An 18,116-nucleotide genomic window follows, 5' to 3' on the forward strand; every position below is an offset into this window, starting at 1 on the left:
TCATAATAAGTATTGACACAGCTGTGTTGAATATTGTTAACCACCCAAATATCTGGTAAAAACCATGCCAGGTTAGATATGCAGTCCAGAAGGATTAGTTGTGGCGACCCCTAAGTCCAAGAGCAACAGAAATTCAACAAAATAACAGCAGTTCAGTTATGACCCAGTCCTCCGGGCTGCTTGTTTTTAATTTACCAGGTGTTTTAAGAATCTCCCTTTTGCACAAACAATTGTGTATTATTACCTTATAGATTTTAGTGAGATTTGGACCAGGTGATTGACTTGACCATGCAAGCTCCTTCACTTTTTTTTTTTGAAACCAGGTGTCAAAATAGGTGTGTGTAACCGTTTCAATGAGGGTAAACAATAACAACGCTACTGCGCATGTCTGTTCCTTTCGCCTTTCCGGTAGCGCCATTTTTAAACATCCATCCAGCTGTCAACATGACGAGCTCGTACTTTGCGAGTCTCCCGAACCCGAAACAAACGCGATATAAGCAGAAATGAATGATAGATCATCAAGTATCTGTACCGGACCCTTTTGAGGAGAATTTAAGAAGTCAGTGTTTTTCCTCTGACCTAAAACGTTTGCCCGAGGTAACCCAGACGTGTATCACTACCTTGTTGAAACGGAGTGTGTTTACACCAGAGGCAGTGAAAGCATACCGCAGTTTGGACGCATACAATTAATTATTAAAATAATTATTGTGTCATCTCCCCTTTTGTGTCTGTTGAGCTAAGAGCCATTATAATATGATAAAAATATGACAAACCACAGTGAATTACTTCTCATCTGAATTAGAACATATTAGCTAATGCTAAAACTATTTTTTATAGCCTAACTGGAAATACATGAAATATTTTACAGTAAGCACAACGTATTCATAAATAGTTTATTTACTTTTGGTATTACAAAAGTAGAACCATGTTTCTTTACATGTCATTTAATAATGAAGCTAAGCTAATTAAGCTGTTAATATAATTCCATATAGTGACATTTCCCCAAAATATAGTCCTATACAGTTATGGCTTTTACACAGTATTATAAGGGGAATGTAAACTTTTTAAGGCTTATGTTAGGTTTATGTTTATTCTGTACTATTAATACAAATATTAAGCGCCTGCGTATTTTAATACACGTAAGCTAAACGTCAGGGACAAGACACCATGAGAACAGCGTTCAACTGAGTACATTTGTTCACAATATTTATTATGAAATAATATACAGTATATTACATTCATTATAAGAGTTGATGGTGGGTATCCAGCCGTCTCTATTTATAGCAGCAATCCAAGCGTTTCACTGTGTGTTCTTTTGGAAATCTGTTCACCTTTATTTCTGAAAGCAAGTTTGTACCCGGCCTGAGGGAACATCCGACAACCGAACAACATGGTCCTAACTTTAATTTAGACATACTGTCAATAAATCACACCTGAACTAACGCAAAGGAATTGAAGCAGTTTTGGTCAATCGCTGTTGTTCTGAGCGCTGTTTACCACCAAGCGGAAGCGTCTTAGGAACATCTACGTCACTTCCTGGACTCATGAATATTCATTTGAAACGGTCTATACAGAATTCAGTAATGTTTAGAAGCTAAATTTTTCTTTGTGTTATTTTTAATTAAATAAGTGTAAGAAGTTATATTTTATCTGCATTTCATCTACTATCCCAACTTTTTTGGAACTGAGTTTGAAATATTGATGTTAACCAAAGTGGTTCACTGTTTATTCAGTATTTTCCTTCTCTTTGCAGACATGGAGATGACATGATTGTTACCCCTTTTGCACAGGTAAGTTGGTGCTGTAATTAACTGTAAAGTAAAGTAAAGTACTGTGATCTAACATACTCCAGTAAAGCTATTAACTATGTTTTTTTTAAAAAACTCATTACACGTTACTTGTTCAGGTCCAATTTTCACGTTTTTATCATTTACATCTGCAGCCCCCCCCCCCCCCCCCCCCCCCCCCCCCAAAGAAACAGCTTAAATTTTTAGAAGCACCAGCACAGCACTTAAAAACACCATATGAGTTATGAAAAAAAACACAAGTAAAAAAAGCAAATCGACCCCTTACTTTGATGTTTAAAGACTGAATCTATTATTCAGCCTTGATAACAGCCATAGCAGCTGACATGGTGTTAAGAATTAAATAAACAAACAAAACATCTGCAGTCTTTACATATTTACACAGATGCATCTGTTTACACATTTGCCTTAAAACAACATTTTGAAGGCAAATGTGTAACATTTCAACATTTAAAATAAATATGTAAAAAAAGTGTAAATTGGTAATATACAGGTGGCCAATAACTTTTTAACTTTGTGAATAACTTTATTCACAGATGGTTCTATTGTTCAATCCAGAATAAATCCAGAATATGCTGTTGTAATGTAGCATAGCATTTGTTTATGCAGTATTTGTTCCTCAATAACTGATGTCATGTCATATGTCCTCTTCTGTCCTGTCCTCCAGGTCCTGGCTAGTTTAAGAACTGTACGGAATAATTTCTCAGCACTTACAAATGTACAACAGGAAAGATCCTCCAACAAGTAAGTGGAATAATTGCAGGTAGTGGGCAATAGCACTCAGCAGTTAAGGTACCAGACTAGAAAACGGAACGTTGCTAGTTTAAGCCCCACCACCACCGAGTGGCCAATGTTGGGCTCTTGAACAAAGCCCTTAACCATCAGCGGCTCAAGTTGTATTCAGTCATATTTGTAAGTTGCTTTAGAAAAAGAAATCTGCTCAATGCTGCAAATGATTGTTCTGTAATTTTGGAACAAACAGACAGACATTTGGCTTTTCTGCTGCCAAGACGAATGTACTTTTAGTAATGACTCTAAATAAACTGGAATTAAGAAATATTTATATTAAATTGTGTTTAACTATTTATTAATAGTTAATATTATGAATTAGGTGTGTTGTAATATTAGTAGTAGTAGAAACTGGGTAGTATACTAAGATATGACATGATGACATTATTATAACTAGCTATTTTTTAACACCTGCTTGGCATTACCAGCTTCTATTCACTTCTATTTCTACTCCACTACACTGCCCAAAATTACAAAATGAAGAGAACAATTTGATATTTTAAGATGGTAATACACATGAATTGCTCACAATAGAACACTGTGTGTAAAAATACATTTGGTTTTTTAGGTCATCTATTACATTTTCATTTCAAGGCCCACCTATTTATTGTCACGTTGTATTAAGGACAACAAGCAAAAAAAAAAGAAATGGTAAAAATCTTTTATTCATTTATTTATATCTAAAGCCCTGACACTTACTTGGGCAGAAAAGGTCTGAACTATATAACTAAAATTAGATTATGAATTCAAAAAATACATTTAAATTCAGTTTAATTTCTGTCAGGGGAAATCTAATATTAAAAATTTTAAAATAAAAAAGAAAAAGGAAATGAATTAGTTTTGCCTCTTTTGTAAATATATACACAACAGTATTTATATTTACTTTATTTCTTTTAAATGCGTTTATATTTTATATGACACACAGTATTATTACTGGTTCACTAAGGCCCAATTGCTTTTTTTTGCATCTTTGTTACCTGTGATCCGTGGCTCAGTAGCTAAGAAACCCTGATCTATTTTACACTTGTATGGGATTCTGAGACACAGCCAAAATAATGGATGAAGCTGCTGTTATGAGAGGGTGTTTACAATGTGCAGGGTCTCGACTAATCCTAGGTCCTGATACATAGACACATACAGGGGTTGGACAAAAAAACTGAAACACCTGTCATTTTAGTGTGGGAGGTTTCATGGCTAAATTGGACCAGTCTGGTGGCCAATCTTCATTAATTGCACATTGCACCAGTAAGAGCAGAGTGTGAAGGTTCAATTAGCAGGGTAAGAGCACAGTTTTGCTCAAAATATTGCAATGCACACAACATTATGGGTGACATACCAGAGTTCAAAAGAGGACAAATTGCTGGCGCATCTGTGACCAAGACAGCAAGTCTTTGTGATGTATCAAGAGCCACGGTATCCAGGGTAATGTCAGCATACCACCAAGAAGGACAAACCACATCCAACAGGATTAACTGTGGACGCAAGAGGAAGCTGTCTGAAAGGGATGTTCGGGTGCTAACCCGGATTGTATCCAAAAAACATAAAACCACGGCTGCCCAAATCACGGCAGAATTAAATGTGCACCTCAACTCTCCTGTTTCCACCAGAACTGTCCGTCGGGAGCTCCACAGGGTCAATATACACGGCCGGGCTGCTATAGCCAAACCTTTGGTCACTCGTGCCAATGCCAAACGTCGGTTTCAATGGTGCAAGGAGCGCAAATCTTGTATTGTTCTCTGATGAGTCCACCTTTACTGTTTTCCCCACATCCGGGAGAGTTACGGTGTGGAGAAGCCCCAAAGAAGCGTACCACCCAGACTGTTGCATGCCCAGAGTGAAGCATGGGGGTGGATCAGTGATGGTTTGGGCTGCCATATCATGGCATTCCCTTGGCCCAATACTTGTGCTAGATGGGCGCGTCACTGCCAAGGACTACCGAACCATTCTGGAGGACCATGTGCATCCAATGGCGGTGCCGTGTATCAGGATGACAATGCACCAATACACACAGCAAGACTGGTGAAAGATTGGTTTGATGAACATGAAAGTGAAGTTGAACATCTCCCATGGCCTGCACAGTCACCAGATCTAAATATTATTGAGCCACTTTGGGGTGTTTTGGAGAAGCGAGTCAGGAAACGTTTTCCTCCACCAGCATCACGTAGTGACCTGGCCACTATCCTGCAAGAAGAATGGCTTAAAATCCCTCTGACCACTGTGCAGGACTTGTATATGTCATTTCCAAGACGAATTGACGCTGTATTGGCCGCAAAAGGAGGCCCTACACCATACTAATAAATTATTGTGGTCTAAAACCAGGTGTTTCAGTTATTTTGTCCAACCCCTGTAAATCTGATGTATTGTTTAAAATATCAGTTTAAGGTTTATTCAAGGATTATTGACGTCTATTTTGTAAGCACTCTTCTGCATTTAAATTTGTTTTATTTCTTGTTTTTCAGAAGATCACCTATGTGTAACCCTCCTCCCATCACAAAGACCTCATACACAGGTGATGTATCCACCCATTGTTCTACAGTATTGTTCTGTTTTCTTTGTTTGCTGATGTTTACGTTCATCAAGTCTTTGCTGCACATTCGACATTTGTCTTACACATACAGTGTTGCTGAGATTTTTAAACCCCTCAGTATTAATGCTGGGAGGAGAAAACTGCTTACCAAAAATATAATGCCAACAGCGTTTCATGATCAGAAAGTGCTCACTGATAAAGCACATTGCACTGTTTGGACTAGAGCGATTCCTTTTCCTGCACACTTATAATGAGTGCTAACAGGATATGTGTTCCTAATATAAAGGTCAGTAAAATTAAACAGTATTTAAAAATCCCAACAACACTACTGCACCTCATACACTAACATCAGAACAACTCACACTACCATGTCATTACTATGTTAGTTTTTTTGGCGTCTTGTTAGTGGTGGTCCGGGGTACCGGGGCTTGACAAAGTGTACAGAGCAACAGCTTGGTTACAGTTAGTAACTGTATACCCACAAAGTTTATCTGTTTGCTAGTTGTGGCTTATAAAATAATGAATAAATGTCTAGAGCAGATTGTGCTTGGTGAGTGTATAAACTTATCTGACAGAGATTGATTGTTAAACACATGTTCTATTGACAAGCTTATGTTTCTTGTGCTATTTATAAAACTGCTTTTCATAATTTATAGTAGTTTTGCATAGGCACACAAATTGAGATCTTGATATGTATTCATCAGGGTATCAAAAAAAGAACTGTAGTGTCAATAGCAGCTTTTATAACTACACTGATTGCCCACAGTGTATTCCCACCCTGTGCCGTTCCACTGTCTCTAGGTAACCTCTGGATCCACATCAGAATGTTTTGATTTACTTAAGTGCAGCATATACAAAGAATTAGATTTGGTTTAGTGCTACATACTATACAGGACGATTACATTATAATAGCACTTTTAATAAAAATACAATATTAAGAGGTTACACTATATAAAAGTGCCAAACTGTGCAAAATGTACACGGTTTGCATTAATCACTGGTCCTTCGACTGGTCTGGGTGCCTACATGAACAACGATTGGCTGTTGTTTATACAGGGTGGGAGCCGGACAGGGAACTCCCCATATACAGTGCCTTGCAAAAGTATTCAGCCCCCTTGAACTTTTCAACCTTTTGCCACATTTCAGGCTTCAAACATAACGATATGAAATTGTAATTTTTTGTGAAGAATCAACAAGTGGGACACAATCGTGAAGTAGAACGAAATTTATTGGATATTTTAAACTTTTTTTAGAAATAAAAAACTAAAAAGTGGGGCGTGCAATATTATTCAGCCCCTTTACTTTCAGTGCAGCAAACTCACTCCAGAAGTTCAGTGAGGATCTCTGAATGATCCAATGTTGACCTAAATGACTGATGGTGATAAATAGAATCCACCTGTGTGTAATCAAGTCTCCGTATAAATGCACCTGCTCTGTGACAGTCTCAGAGTTCTGTTTAAAGCGCAGAGAGCATCATGAAGACCAAGGAACACACCAGGCAGGTCCGAGATACTGTTGTGGAGAAGTTTAAAGCCGGATTTGGATACAAAAAGATTTCCCAAGCTTTAAACATCTCAAGGAGCACTGTGCAAGCGATCATATTGAAATGGAAGGAGTATCAGACCACTGCAAATCTACCAAGACCCGGCCGTCCCTCTAAACTTTCAGCTCAAACAAGGAGAAGACTGATCAGAGATGCAGCCAAGAGGCCCATGATCACTCTGAATGAACTGCAGAGATCTACAGCTGAGGTGGGAGACTCTGTCCATAGGACACAATCAGTCGTACACTGCACAAATCTGGCCTTTATGGAAGAGTGGCAAGAAGAAAGCCATTTCTCAAAGATATCTATAAAAAGTCACCTGGGAGACACACCAAACATGTGGAAGAAGGTGCTCTGGTCAGATGAAACCAAAATCGAACTTTTTGGCCACAATGCAAAACGTTATGTTTGGCGTAAAAGCAACACAGCTCATCACCCTGAACACACCATCCCCACTGTCAAACATGGTGGTGGCAGCATCATGGTTTGGGCCTGCTTTTCTTCAGCAGGGACAGGGAAGATGGTTAAAATTGATGGGAAGATGGATGGAGCCAAATACAGGACCATTCTGGAAGAAAACCTGTTGCAGTCTGCAAAAGACCTGAGACTGGGACGGAGATTTATCTTCCAACAAGACAATGATCCAAAACATAAAGCAAAATCTACAATGGAATGGTTCACAAATAAACGTATCCAGGTGTTAGAATGGCCAAGTCAAAGTCCAGACCTGAATCCCATCGAGAATCTGTGGAAAGAGCTGAAAACTGCTGTTCACAAACGCTCTCCATCCAACCTCACTGAGCTCGAGCTGTTTTGCAAGGAAGAATGGGCAAAAATTTCTGTCTCTCGAGGTGCAAAACTGATAGAGACATACCCCAAGCGACTTGCAGCTGTAATCGCAGCAAAAGGTGGCGCTACAAAGTATTAACGCAAGGGGGCTGAATAATATTGCACGCCCCACTTTTCAGTTTTTTATTTCTAAAAAAAGTTTAAAATATCCAATAAATTTCGTTCCACTTCACGATTGTGTCCCACTTGTTGTTGATTCTTCACAAAAAATTACAATTTCATATCGTTATGTTTGAAGCCTGAAATGTGGCAAAAGGTTGAAAAGTTCAAGGGGGCTGAATACTTTTGCAAGGCACTGTAACTGAGGAAATTACAACCTCTGCTGGCTGATTGATGGCACCTGCACTGAGACAGGGAAAGAGTGTGTTGATCAGGTTGTGGCTCTCCATACACAAATCTGATCCGCATATGAACTCGCCTTGTGTAGATGAAAAGATGCAGTCGGTACTGCACACGTGTCGGAGGGGGCGTGTGTCAGTCTCGCTCTCCTCAATCAGGGTGGGGATCGGCATCAGTAGAGAGGAAGCGTAATGCAATTGGGTAATTGGATGCGCTAAAGTTTGGAGGAAAAGGGGAGTAAATGCATAAACAAATATATATATAAATCATTGCTCCAGGTGCAAAAAAAATGAGGAATGCAGAAACTTTTTTACAGGTGCAGTTGGGAAATTGGATGCAACTAAATTGGGGCAAATAGTAACTAGTTTACCCACAGCTAAACCAGATTGCCTAAGCTTACTGCAAAATATTGACCAACTTATTAAAGTAAAGTATTCAAAATATCAGGCAAAATAATTTACTGTTCAAAACATCTTGTACATATAAAACAAAATCATAAATTTACATGTTTTGATTAAGTCAGTTTGGCATCAAGTATCATCTTTGTGGACTGTAGGTTTTTCCTCTTTGGAAATTCAGCCTTTAGATGTACTCACTATAGGTGTAGGACACTGGCTGTCTCATATTTTTGCTGAGAACTAAAGAAGATGGAGAATCTTGCCCAAAGCTCATTGGATGGGGTGATGTGACTGTCAGGAAGGAATGTACACAAACTGTCATTATACTCCACTTTTAGGGTATTTAGCACACCATCAATTCTGTTTTACTTTGTTTGTACCTCCTGTTTTGATTTTTCATGGCTGAATGTCGTACTGCATAATCTCCCTGTATTGCTGACAGCACGTAGTATGCTACAGTTTGGATCGCATTAAGGAATGCTGAACTGGCAGTACAGTAAGCATTCTGGTCCAGATCAAGCTGATCCATTTCTTGACTTGCCGACAGCCCCGCTGTCCACAGAGCCAGTGGCCTCGCTCTCGCTGGTGTCTGGTGTCGCACTAAGCATGAGAAGAATGCCATTGACGTCAGTGCAGTCCCTTTCAGAGAGTGGCACCCCGGTCCTGCGTAGCAGAGGGAGAGAGAGGAAAGTAGGAAGGAAGGAAAAGAAAGAAAGTGAAGGGCAGCATGACAGGGCTAATCTGAGCTTTGCTCCATATGTGAACGTTTGCCTCTTGTGCCTTGGATCCGAGTCCTTAGTGAGCAGCTTGAGCATTTCCGCATGTGCTAATGATTGCCGGCACCTTGTGTTTGCCAGATTTTTTAAATATATTTTAAATTGCTTTACGGCACAGAGATAAAGTGCACTGATAAACGCTGTTTACAGAACTGGGGTAATTATTTATTTATTAATTTATTTTGATTTAGCATTTTTCCCCATTTTTCCGTCAAGTCATAGTGAATTACCTGATTGCATTTTGCTTTCTCTATACTGTTGCTGACCTCCACTCTGACCGAGGAAAGCCATGACTAACACACGCCCCCTTCGCCACTCGCGAGTTTGAGATATCAGCTCTGGTGTGCCAGAGTGTTTTACTGATGCACCACCTGAGGGCCCCACAATTTCATTTTGACTGATTAGAGCAAACTTTTAAACCTTAAATGTGATTTTCTTATGTGTTAAGGAATGCATTACAAGCAGGGCAAGACTTCAGTAAAATACAGTAATGATATGATTTAATTATTAAAGTTTTACAGTTGCGATATTCAACCCCCAAAGAAAATAATGATAATAATAATAATAATAATAATAATAACAACTCTTAACTTTTCTGCAGAGTAAGATTTTGCTTCAGATTAAGTACTTATGCCGCTCAGCTGGCGCAGCGGTAAAAACACACGCTGGTACACCAGAGCTGGGATCTTGAATATATCGTATCGAGTCTCGAGCTGGGCTGAGCAACCATATGAACAACGATTGGCCTGTTGTTCAGATAGGGGTGGGATATTAAAGCTGGATAGGTACTCTCTCATAACTAATGCAATTACCACCTCTGCTGGCTGATTGATGGCGCCTGCACAGAGATGGGAAAAGAGTGCTGTCAGGGTATGTCTCTCCGTACACAGTGCTGATCCGCATTGCACTCATCAAAGTGTAGGTGACAAGATGCATACGGCTGCTGCCCACGTGTCGGAGGGGGCATGGGTTAGCTTTGTTCTCCTCAATCAGAGCGGTCATCGGCATTGGTGGAGAGGAAGCATGACGCAATCGGGCAATTGGATGCGCTAAAAGGGAGAAAAAGGGGAGAAAATGCATAAAAATTTTTTTTTTTATAAATTAAGTACTTATGAGTTGATTAATACAGCAAATGAACAAAGAAAATGAAAGATGTAGCAGAATATTTTTTAATACTGCCATGTCATAATTATTCAGTCTCTACATAATAATGCTGATCTTAAAGCGTACTGCTAGTCTGTATGACCTGCAGTTAGGTTATAACATGCTTACACCATTGGGAACTCAATAATGATCCATTTGCTTCAGCTGTGATGTGTTTAAGGTGTGTAGCTACCATAGTAAAAACTAAACTAAGGAGCTGTCACAAAACCGAAAGAGAATATTATTTATTAGCATCAAAAGAGCAATGGATAGGCACCCAGGTGGCGCAGCGGGATATTCCGGTTTGGTTTGAAACTCGGCGTTGCCACCGGTCGACTGGGCGCCATCTAGCGGGCATAATTGGCAGTGCCTGCAGCAGTCACGGTTCTGCTAAGGTGGGATGACCGGACTTTGTGGGTGGGGTCTTCAAACGCTGTGTAAGGACCCTGATTAGCAGATAGAGGGGCGTCTGTACAGAGTGCATAGGTGAAAAAAGTTTCCGCAAAGGGCTGCACTCAAGTCAAGTGAGCAGCAATATACCCTCCTCAACTGCAATCAGGGATCTAAGCTAAATTGGGGGAAATGGGAGAAAATGCATAAATAAAATGGACAAAAAAGAGCAATGGATATAAGATTCCCAAGACTTTGAGCATTCCTAGAGACACTTTTGGAAGTACTGTCCTGAAGTTCCAAACCTATGGCTTGCTAGGCCCTAGGAAAAAGCCCCAAGTTTCACCCAAACACCTTAGCATTCTCATCAGGACAGTAAAGAAAACCTTCATGTTCCTGCAAAACCCTTACAAGACGACCTGATAAAGTCTGGGACACATGTTAGTGGAAACCATAGGAAGATCACTTAACAACCATAGATCTTATGGCTACACTCATGACGCACACCACTCTTGACTAAAGTAGCACAGTTGGCTGGAATATGCCAGAAGGAATTTGGATAGGCCTACAGGGTTCTAAGGGGGTGACAGATCAAAACTGGAACTGTTTGGACATGTGGATCCATAGTTTGTCTGGTGCAAGAAAGATGAGGTTCATGAGCCCAAATGCCATCAAAACTCTATGTGCTGAAAGCTTTGCATCAGAAGAATGTGTGATGGTTTCATGAGAGGTGTCAGATGCTTGTTAGCATTTACCGAAGTTACTTATTAGAGATTATCATGGCAAAGGGATGTGGCACCCAGTACTGAGGCTAGGGGTGAATAATATGGACATGGTTTTTATTTAAACTTAAAATTATGTCAATATTATCAATGTTATCAAATTACTTGATGTTTTATTATTTTATATTTCACTATAATGTTAATGTTTAACACATCTTAAGGTGCAAGGTTGAATATGTATGTAAATGACAGTCTGCAACTTAAAAGGGATCTTTTTAATGGTAGCTGAAATGTTTCCGTAAGCTTCTTTGTCATTCTGGATGATTTATTCTGATTCATTCTTTTGGTTGTTTATTCGTATTAACATGGTCAAGGCAACATTTTGATGTGGGTCTTTGGACATTGTGCCCAATTTCAGTAAATACATGATAGCACACAAAATGCTCAGCTATAATTACGTGCTAGGTACATTAGTTCGATAGTTCTCTGTCGCTGTTACTATAGCATCCGGTAACAGTGTCCTAAATCAACCCTAAATAGTGTGAGACAACAGACACGATGTCATTGCTTGTACAAAACTGACTTTGTCAACTGAGACACAGCTTGATGTCATGTCAGATGCTTTGAGGCGAGTGTTAGCACAGTTTGCAAGTTCTCCTATGAAATATGTGGTTTATTTGTCAGGATTCAGGTCAAGTGAAAAGTTACTTAGGATTCTAAAAGTTGGACATGGATGATGGATAGACAGATCTCAACACAGAATTAGGGAATACTGTTACATGAACCACACTTCTGATAATCAGCTTTTTCTCATGAAAGTCAAAATATCAAGTTTTAAACAACAACAACAACAAAACAATTACATTGTTGTTTTGTCCCAGATTATGTGGTAGGCCTGGCATGTCATTTGGTGTGACTTGTCAGTATTTGTTATTATAGTAAGTATGGTGGAAGTATCTGAAGAACACAATGAAACACAGTTGTTAAAACAATGTAATTAAAGCAAGTGTATCATATGTCTAAGTAATCGACTGAAAAATACACAGGTCCAGGGCGGCTTGTTTACATCCCTCATGCTATTCATGTCCCCAAGGCCCCTTAACATAATTTCCCTTCCTTACTGCTTACAACTGCAAACGTAGGAAACTCTGTATTAGTGTAATATAAAATGTTAATGACATCAAACAGACTTAATTTAGAGGGAATATAGCGCCTACAGTCCCCAAAAGTAAGACCTCTGGAGACCAACCTGGGTAATATTACAATATCTTAGCAGCCTACCACCCTATTATTTAAGAAAATCCACCTCATGTACCTGGGGGTAGGAAAAGAATAGTAAAATGTAGGAATCGTATTTATTTATATTTGGGTAGAAATATAAGACGGCGACCAGTAAAATATGCTAGCCCACTACTCCTGGGATCCAGGTTTTAAATCCCCAGCATTGCTGTCAGATGTCTACATACAGGCCCTGCGATAGTTTGCCGTCCTGTCTGGAGTTTGTTAATGCATTACGGCCAGTGGTTCCAGGGAAAACTGAACGCAGCGTGACCCTGACCAGGATAAACCAGTGGTACATAAAAATGAAATAAAAAAAATATGTATGACATGAGTAAAAATAACGTTATTTGGTATATTTTGATATACACTGAGGAGTTAAAACATTAGGACCACCCCTAAAACTCCCCACGTGCTTGCCAGTACTTGTTTTGTAACAGTTGGACATGTTATGGTCAGAGATGTATTAAATTTTGGACTTGTCGTAGTTACTCACAGTACATGTTAAATGTAGAAGATACAGTATATGCAGACCTGAGTGATTTTCATAACAGTTAGAAGACTGGGTATCTCCGAAACTGCAAGGGGTGCTCATAGTTACCCACAGTGGTTGGAGGAGTGACAAGCCTCGAACCACCAATACAATGTTGGCCAGCCAAGACGTATTGATGAGAGAACATCAAGGCTATTGTACATCTGGTACGGACCAACAGAAGGGCTACTTTGAGTCAAATTACAGATCATTGACATTAACATTGGTGATGAGGTGATTGTGTGTATGACACTGCCTTGTTGCAGGCCACCTTCTGTCCACCATAGAAGGCACTTAAAAGGGTCACACAAGCGCTGGAACTGGACTTTGAAAATGAAAGGTCAACTGGTCCAGTGAATCCTGTTTTGAATCCCCAAGATCATGTTCATGGTCGGACATGTTTGCATTGTTCACTCATGGAATAGATGGCAGCAGGATGCACTGTAGGATGACCAGATACCACAGAACACCTTCAGATGTGTTGTGGAATCCCTGTCTAGGTGGGTCAGAACTGTTTTGCCAGCATATTAGACAGGTGTTGCTAATATTTTGGCTCATCTGTGTAAATGTTGTGAGCAGGACATTCATTAACATGACACTGTTGGAGAAGCTGGTCGGTTTGCTATCCAGTGCACCTTGTTCAGTCCTAACTGAATCCGGTAGGCTCCACACCAGGGTTTGATTGCAACCTGCGCTCTCCTTTGACGGTGCAGCGCTGGCAGCCTTCAGGCTTCTGTTTCAGAGGGAAGCTCTGCTCACGTTTGGCTAGCGACGCGCCACGGCCACCCCCTGCACACACAGGGCATCCGCCGCTCTAACACACACGCACGCACGCACAGACATACAAACACATACACAGCTGATACCGTTTCTGTTTTTTTTTTTTGTGGCTGTTCAAGATTCATTACTGCATGGAACTAGAGACAGAGGGGAGTACAGTCATCCGTGTGTGTCAGCTCACCGTACATGTGCATCTGTGTGAATGTGTATGTGTGTGTTCGTGAGTGTGGAGCTTAAACATGCCTGTAGCTGCTGTTCCGAGCCAGTCTGCATAAACGTGGATGTAGAGCTACCGCTATCGGGCAGAGATGGGCCTGATCGTGGCAAAACTCCTCCAGCACTGGGACACTGTACTTAACAGCTCGTTGGACCACTGGATAGCAGTCATTATGTGGGCGAGTGTTTAAGTGAGCGTGTGTGGCCCCTTTGTGTTTTCTTTAGGTATTTACTGTTGACATTTGACCAAGGCCTGTGGCTTCATGTAACCTTCCGAGGATTACCTTTCTAAGCTACACTTACTTTTCGCTGGATTTTTTTGGCTCACTTTGGGAGCCCCGGACATTCACCGTGGAGGGCCTGTGCACAGCATGAAGAACCACCCATGCGTCCAGGCGAGACACCCCAACATGGCGCTGTATGGCCGTTTGGGCCCTCTGCTTGGAGCTTCAGCTAGTCCGCTGAAGGGCCTAAGAACTGACCCCTCACTCCCCTCTCTTCCTGCAGAAGAGGCCTATCAGAAGCTGGCCACCGAGACACTGGAGGAGCTTGACTGGTGCCTGGACCAGCTGGAGACCCTGCAGACCCGGCACTCGGTCAGCGAGATGGCTTCCAACAAGGTAAGACTGGCGCTATTTTTTGCTTTGATTCAGATGGAGCTTGATTGACTGTAGTTGTTGTAGTACTGTCATAGTGTGGTCCAGATCTTAGGAGGACACCTTCTGTATTAGGGCAAGTACTGGACTAAACTACTGGACAATAAGGAACAAGTTTTTTGACATAGCTTTGAAACAGAAGCATGCTGAGACTTGACTCACTCAAAAGACATCAATTCTAAATCAGTATCAGCTTTGTCCTGTTACTTGAGGTTCACTTATTAAAGAGTGCTCTTGAAAATGGAATCCTGCATCCGTCCTATTAAGGTTTAAGATACACTGTGGTCTCTATTAGTGTTTGTTTTCATGTTTTTCAGGCATCCCCTCCTAACTCAACTCCCCCAGGCCTCATTGTTTTACTCATGGGACTAGCATATTAAAACACTAACAGCTTCAGTGTAACCACCATTTATCACATTGGCATTTTAGATCAGCTGATCTGCATCTGCTCTGTGACCTTGCTAATGCATCGTCCCAGGTGACACATTTTCCGTGCAGCGTCATGCATCGGTCGATAACCTAATTTCGTGACAACACTTGGTCAATTCTCCTTCAGTTTGAGGCCTGCTGCCGTTTCTCTGTCATGCCGCATGCTAAAGCTGTGGGAGCCAGCCTTGCTCTGTGTTTACAATGATGGCAGGGAAAATCTGCACTGAGCATGCTCATACTTTAGGCCTTAGCACACATGCAGCATGCTAATTAGGCTCAGTCAGTGAGCTGCGCCACAACGTAGAAACTCAAAAAAGATTTGAATTCCGTGATCACACCGCTGCCGGCACACAGAGCTACCGCAAAGCCTAAAAGTGCTCGGCTATTAGCGTAAAAGCAGCTAGCATTTGTCTTGTTGTTTCTGCTGCCTCCCCTTTCCTCATCAGGTATCCATGGTAATGCACAAGGCCTGTCAGCTTTGTTGCTTGAGTTCACCACCAGAACCATCACAAACACGCACAATCTCAATAATACCGATATCAGTGGCTGTTTATATTTATTAAATATGCTAGGTGCGCTTACTTAATATTATATATATGATGCCTAAAAGTGTCATTAGTATTTGAGTAATAATGAACAGAATTTAATTAGGTTAGTGTATTGAATGTATGCTAAGCTAAGGTTGTTGGTTTAGTTTGATTTCTGTTTTTGGATAGTTTAAAGGTGTCAAATACCGTTTGGGTCACCGTAAATTATGTCTTGCTTGTTCCTTGCATACTACATAGAAATTAAGTTTCTTCTCCATAATCTTGGCACATACTTAACACAAAATGACATTCCTGAGAAACAAAATACATTCTACAAAACTTTTAAAACATTTTATGAAACAGTTTTATTGTTTAGGGCGGCACGGTGGCTCAGTGGGTAGCACTGTTGCCTCACAGCAAGAAGGTCCTGGGTTTGATCCTCAGGCAGGGCGGTCCGGGTCCTTTCTGTGTGGAGTTTGCATGTTCTCCGCGTGTTTGCGTGGGTTTCCTCCGGGAGCTCCGGTTTACTCCCACAGTCCAAAAACATGCAGTCAGGTTAATTGGAGACACTGAATGAAAAACTATAGGTGAATGAGTGTGTGTATTTGTGTGTGTGGGTATTTGTGTCTGCCCTGCGATGGACTGACGCCCCGTCCAGGGTGTTACTGTGTGCCTTGCGCCCATTGAAAAGCTGGGATAGGCTCCAGCACCCCCCTGCGACCCTAAACGGATAAGCAGTTAAGAAAGTGAGTGAGTGAGTAGGGATCAAAAGTGGGTCTCTGAAGCTACGTGGCATCACTACTATTGCATGTCATGCCACTACATTGTCATCACTTTGCAACTGTTGGCTGCAAAGATGGGTCAGCTTTCTCATATGCTCTCTGTCTCGTATTGTTGTAGCAGTTGTTGATGGTGCTAAGTGACTTGTTTTTCCAAGTCCTTGTCAGTTTGTTCAGCACCACTATTCCCATTTTCATACTTCCGAAATATAAAGATTCCACTTGTTCCAATCTTCTGCATTCCTTTATAATCTCCAGTACTTCAGTATCTCCAGTAAAACATTGCTGTTGTCTTTTTGCTTTGTAGTTCTTCTGTTGTTGTGATGTCATCAGTATATCTGAGATTGCTAATGGTATTTCCACCAATCTTAAATCCTTGGGCAAATCCTTGTAGCATCTTTCTTATCACTTGTTCTTCAAGGATGTTAAACAGACATGGCAAGACGTTACATTCTTGTCAGACACTCTTTCTTACCCTGAACCATTTTGATGTGTGATTGGCTGTCCTGACAGCAGCTTCTTGTTGGCTATACAGACTACTCAGTAGTTGGACCAGGTGCAAGGGGAAACTCATCTTCACCATGTTTATCCATAATTGGTCATGTTGTACTTAAATCAATGAAACATAATTATAGTGCCTGGTACATTTCTCTTGCTTTCTCTATGATGACCCAGAGGTTTGTGATCTGATCTCACATGCCTCCTTGTGGCCTAAATCCAGCATGTTGTTCTTCGGCAATCTCTTCCTTGAGCTTGGTTGCATCTGCTACCACACTCAAATCAACCGTCATCCAGCTCTTCAAATCAACTGTCAAACACCAAAAGTATTGGCGTACTGATTTGCTTACTATTAAATCTGAGCTTCACTGTCAACATTACAGGATTGTGATTAGTGTCACAATCTGCATTGAGCCATGTGAGTGCATTAACCATCTGTTTTTACTTCTGGCTACTTGATGTAGTCAGTCTGAGTTCTGGTCTCTTCATTTTGGACTCTTCCAAGTGTATCTGTGCTTTCTGTGTAGGTAGAACAACTTATATTTAGCACGCATATCCACCAGTGTCTGACCCCTATCATTTTTTTGCACAATGACCATATTTCCCAAGGAACTTTCTTCTGCATCTTATCCAACTTTTGCATTAATATCACCAGTTATCACAAGCAGATTTTGCTTGGGAGTCACTGTAAGTGTACAATTAATCTTTTTGTAGAACTTTTCGATCTCTTTATCTTGTTTGTCAGCAGTTGGTGCGTAACACTGGATAACAATCATATCTCACGGCTTTGTGGCAATTGTGGCTGATATGACTTTGCTACTCATTGGGTTGTAGGATGTTAGGCATGTAGCAATGTTTCTGTTTACCCAGACAGCAACTCCATGGTGTTTGTGGCTGCCTTTGCCTAAAAACTGCTCCGTCTGTCCATCCAACTTCTTGAAGTTTGGATTTCACTTAGGCCAGTGGAATGTTCAGGGTATTAGCAAAATACCACTACTTGGTAGTGAACTGGAGAGACTAAATATCAGCATTTGTTGGTTGTCTAAATCTATCTTATAAGTGTTATGTTTAATGTCTATTGTTTAATGTTTATTGCAAACTTTAATGAGCCAGTAGTACACTTTTCAATGCCCACGCTGT

At 40.7% G+C, this 18,116-nt stretch overlaps 1 protein-coding gene across 1 annotated transcript in view; it reads left to right on the top strand.

Annotated features, from left to right (window-relative positions):
• The window catches only part of pde4d (phosphodiesterase 4D, cAMP-specific), a 232,431-nt gene that overhangs the window by 196,956 nt on the left and 17,359 nt on the right, over positions 1 to 18,116 (top strand). The window contains exons 3-6 of the mRNA XM_062999097.1: positions 1,754 to 1,790; positions 2,473 to 2,549; positions 5,054 to 5,103; positions 14,595 to 14,707. Coding sequence (XP_062855167.1) covers positions 1,754 to 1,790; positions 2,473 to 2,549; positions 5,054 to 5,103; positions 14,595 to 14,707 — 277 coding nt within the window. The remainder of the gene's footprint in view (positions 1 to 1,753; positions 1,791 to 2,472; positions 2,550 to 5,053; positions 5,104 to 14,594; positions 14,708 to 18,116) is intronic.

Source organism: Trichomycterus rosablanca, chromosome 7, assembly GCF_030014385.1.
Source record: "Trichomycterus rosablanca isolate fTriRos1 chromosome 7, fTriRos1.hap1, whole genome shotgun sequence".
NCBI classification, from domain to species: Eukaryota; Metazoa; Chordata; class Actinopteri; order Siluriformes; family Trichomycteridae; genus Trichomycterus; species Trichomycterus rosablanca.